Source organism: Sphaeroforma arctica (assembly GCF_001186125.1).
Source record: "Sphaeroforma arctica JP610 unplaced genomic scaffold supercont1.419, whole genome shotgun sequence".
NCBI classification, from domain to species: Eukaryota; class Ichthyosporea; order Ichthyophonida; genus Sphaeroforma; species Sphaeroforma arctica.
The window spans coordinates 49,232-53,588 of record NW_014040139.1 but is presented as its reverse complement, the minus strand read 5'-3'; the positions used below and the strand labels follow the sequence as shown (position 1 = coordinate 53,588).

Here is a 4,357-nt window from a genome sequence, read left to right as displayed (position 1 = left end):
TATACAATACCATAACTATCTTGTCGTTGGTGAAATGAACTAGGCCAATCAATATACCGAATGCCATACATTGTGCGTATCCTTAGTGACAGTCTACAGTACAAGTGAATAAAGAATATAGTTTCCTATATATATTAATGTATATTTTCAATAATACATAACATACCTAGTGTTGTGACCGCCTCGATCATCTTCTGCGGATTGTGCCAGTTCTTGCGCAGGTATAACTCCATGGCCCGCCACCCGAGCAGTGTAACCCTATCCACGCCTTCCGTGAACTCTTCCCGGTGAAGCCTGTGTGGAAAAATCTCATCGCCATCTGGTGTCTGATTATAGGCGTGATTGGTACGACCGTTGTCGTACTCAGCCTGACTTTTGTTGTGGTCTGTTGCCTTTTGCCTATACGCACCTGATAGTTTAATTGTTCCACTGCTATTCGCCGCTTCTTCTGAGGTACTACGGCCTGCCACTGCCTCTTGCAAGCTTTCCTTGCCGTCGGTAGTGGATGCGCTGCACGCGTGCACTATATCCACAGTATTATTGACTTTCGTGTGTGGTCGTATATCTCCGACTTGGGTGTGTGGTTGTAGCTCTCCGTCTTTCATGTGTAACTCGACCTGTGCAGAGCCAGAATGCACATCTGCACCGGCTGTCTTAGTCTTAACACTTACCATGAGTCGCAGATTCAGTGAACAATCACTCTCGTGCGAGTTATATTGCGTGTAGGTATCTCGTATCTCTAAGTAGTTCGGGGATTCGTGTGAGTTGTGCCGTGTGTATCTATCCCCTCGTTCTAGGTGGTTTATACCACGATATTCTATAGCATCTTGGTTGTATGCGTGTTTAGTTGCAGCTTCTTCCGAATGGCCACGTTCATTCATTGCTCCTCGACTTCGTGTCTGAGTTTTCATGGTATCTTTCCTGCTGATATGATCGTGTACACCACTGAATGGCGTGCTTCTTTTTTTGGTACTTTTCTTGCCATGACGATCATTAGCACTGTTTGGATGTGTGGTAGACTTACCAGTTAAGCGATTTTTATATGAATATGTGTTAGATAGGCTAGTTAAGCGGTTGTTTGTAGTATGATTCTTACTTACCCTTCCTTGCGTGTTTATATTCGATACATATTTCTTATGAATATTCACCTTTAATCGCTGGTGTGTGAAAAATCGCTGGTGTGTGAAAAGCGATGTCTCCTTATATTGTAAACTCGCGTGAGTCCTCTTTTGTATTTTACTAGACCATACCGTGGGAATAGTAAGCCGGTGTGCCTGTAGCCCAGGTAGCATTAGCCCTTTAGCTCTAAATGCTCGTGAGTGACGCCTCCTCTCGGGCGTATGTGCGTATCTCTGACTATTGCTGTATGAATTTGTGTATTTATGTGTGCTGCTGTGTATATGTATGTATTTATTTGTACAGATGTGCCTAAGTGTAAACCCATGTACAGAGTTCTTAGACACAACTTGGGATGCGGTTCCCTGGCCGTAGAAAGGAAGACCTTTCCGGCTATAGGTCGTAAGGGTTCTATAAGGCATTGACCGCATGCCCATACTTGCAATTCCTCTATGTCTATATATACCATGGCTCTGCAATCTAGCTTGCGAACTCGCCTGCATCATGACAGCTTGACAGGCTTCTGGCAGCAAATACAAGTTTACACGCTTCTTCATAAAACAAGGTATCATACTCGGTTGCTTACGTACGTCGCAAGATTTCAAGGATGGTACGAAATGAATCAACGGTTCTTTTCTATGTGGTGCAGAGATACCTGCATAACATTCCTGTAGATGAATATATACAACAGATCCTCCAGTAGCCTGAACGTGACTCACCTGTGTCACGCATTCAACTGGGCCAGCTCCATGTATTTGCCTAGCTACACTGTATATATCATCGCAACTTATCTTTGATGGAGAAGTCACATATCTGTGGCCACTCGAAGGTGGGCTATGGCCTATGTGTAAACATATAATAATTTTGTAGTATGTATCATGTATGTCCAAGTCACAACATCGGTTTCGGGCACTGAGGAGTGTGGACTGCGGTCAGTGGTCTGCGGATTAGGGTTTCTTGAGCGCAAAAAACCCTAAGAGTGAAACCATTTTGGCGGGCTCAATAAAGTATTAGATGTTCGGTACGAGACTACCCTTCAAACCACAAGGCACCGCCGCACCACTGCCACCACAGCCCAACAGCCCATTCTATGTACTGTCCGTTGTCCACAGTGTCCACTCACCACTGTCCGGTGTCCAATGTCAACAAAGCTTTTTAATTATTGCCCAGCTCTCTCGACCCACATTCCACAAGTTTTTAAAATTAATTGTATCCCCTATCCAACATACATATATACAACTATTCGTGCTCGCATTTATTTAAAATTCTCATTGCAAGCTCCACTAATTATGAAACCGGTATATATAATATATATCGACATGGATAAGCACTGCAACATAGACCTTCAAATTGAAGAAGGCAATGAAAGGACGCTCGTGCAATTCTCTTATGATTCACCATGTATAGCAAGTGGGACGAAATTGAACAGAATATGCCAACCAACAAAATGTACAAATCTTCGCAGCACGAATTCAGATTGTAAATCGTTAAATAATCATACGAGGACTCATGCTAAGCAACTTTAGTGCCTCAGGCTTTATTTGAAAAGCTCACCTACGAGCTAGTATAGTATATATTTCCATTTTCGCTCTATTACGAGCACAGTCATAGAGTTTAGAATGCTCCCCACTGAAGAAAGAGCACTTCATTCCAAATAAACTCAGTTTGGTCCTTTCCCAATTTCTTCGCCGAGTCTTTGATACAGTCCCATCGAGAAGGTTCGGTCGTCGAGTCTGTGTGGAAAGCAATGCTGCCTATCATTGACTAAAAGCAAATTTTCGTCAAACTAGTGCCAATTACAAAGATCCCTTTCTTCTTCGTCTGCGATTTCCATTGCTTGAGCTAGTTGTGGATTCAAGTTGCCATCGTACGACCTTCGTGAGCGAATTTCGTTAGTTTCCTCAACATACGCCGACTGGTTCGCACGCATCCCAGCGGGTGATGACTCGCCCAACCTCGGGAGTCTGCGCATGGTAGTGGGGGTAGCACAAGAATACTTGGACCCCGCCTCACTGCGATTGATAAGATCAGTGGACATTTTGTTTAGATAAGTATGCTGTTACAGCGTACTGCGTGTCCATTATATACGGAATACTTTTGGTGATCCTTATCACATTTCACATGCCGCAGCCGAAGCCGGCGCAGCGTAATATAGAACAAATCCATGTTTCATAAACGGAAACTCATCATGTGAATAGGCCGTAAGTTCAGCAAGGAGGTCAACACCCTTGCTTGTTGTATATTTCCTTGAGAACTCGAAAAATAAGGATGTGATTGGATACGCATCTCCAATCGGGGTTCCCTCATCTCTATTGGTTATTGGCCGTAAATATACACGTAGTCGCAAAGGGGGTTTTTTTTTGAAAAGAACTGTTTAACTCGTCATCAATGATCAAGCATTGGTCTTTATATTTTCTTTTGACCAGACCGCCAGACCGCCAGTCGCCAGACTTGGGAGTCGAGACTCGAGACTCCTCGAAGCCACAGGGCACAGGCCCGAGTCAGAGGGCCGCCAGACTACCAGTGGGCCAGACAGCCCAGACTCCAAAGTGACCGAGCCCCCCAGATCACAGATGCTGATCTCTCAAATAAAAAGTTAAAGTAAACGCTTATTTATTCGATGGTTGAACCTGATTTTAAATAAAACGTTTCTCAAATATAAATCGACCTGTGAATGAGCTATTCCCTTTAAAAGGGAAATACGGAAAATTGTGAACCTCAAGGCACTCAGTAATCAGTATGCACCCATAGTTGAAACCATAGGACCAGGTAAACATAAATATTGAACGTATTTCAACGTAAATATTTCTTTTAGAATAATAAAATAAATACGTAGCCCTCTGAAATATACAGAGGGCATAAAAATAGGTATTTTTATACGCAAAATTTTTCTATATATATTTTTTCTAAACAAAAAATAGGCATCAAGTTTTTTTAACCTTCGAGTTTCAGAGTTTGAGGCACTTTGAGCCTTGTGACTTGAGGTTGTCCGCACTGGCATCGCGATCGCAAATATCATATTTACATAGCTATGTAGAACAAAAAATATAAAGTATTGTTCGTAAATAGATACATAAATGAACAGGAGGGAGGAGGGCAGGCCTGAAAGGTAAATCCGGAGTCCACGAGGCCCATGGGCATTACAGTATAGCGATATCTTTGAATATACATATATAAGTATATGTATATATATATATATATATATATATGTATATATATATGTGTATATATATATATATAT

General features: G+C 42.3%; 2 protein-coding genes across 2 annotated transcripts in view; both read right to left on the bottom strand.

Moving 5' to 3' along the window:
• Positions 1–1,102, bottom strand: part of SARC_06073 (hypothetical protein) — a gene marked incomplete at its 3' end in the record, with an annotated part of 3,660 nt that extends 2,558 nt beyond the window's left edge. Inside the window, exon 1 of the mRNA XM_014300044.1 lies at positions 167–1,102. Coding sequence (XP_014155519.1) covers positions 167–911 — 745 coding nt within the window. The 5' untranslated portion in view covers positions 912–1,102. The remainder of the gene's footprint in view (positions 1–166) is intronic.
• A 1,512-nt stretch (positions 1,103–2,614) lies between these two features.
• Positions 2,615–3,223, bottom strand: SARC_06072 (hypothetical protein). Its single transcript, XM_014300043.1, has one exon. The coding sequence runs from the start codon at positions 3,152–3,154 to the stop codon at positions 2,903–2,905; it is 252 nt and encodes an 83-aa protein (XP_014155518.1). The 5' UTR covers positions 3,155–3,223; the 3' UTR covers positions 2,615–2,902.
• Between the last annotated feature and the right edge of the window lie 1,134 nt (positions 3,224–4,357).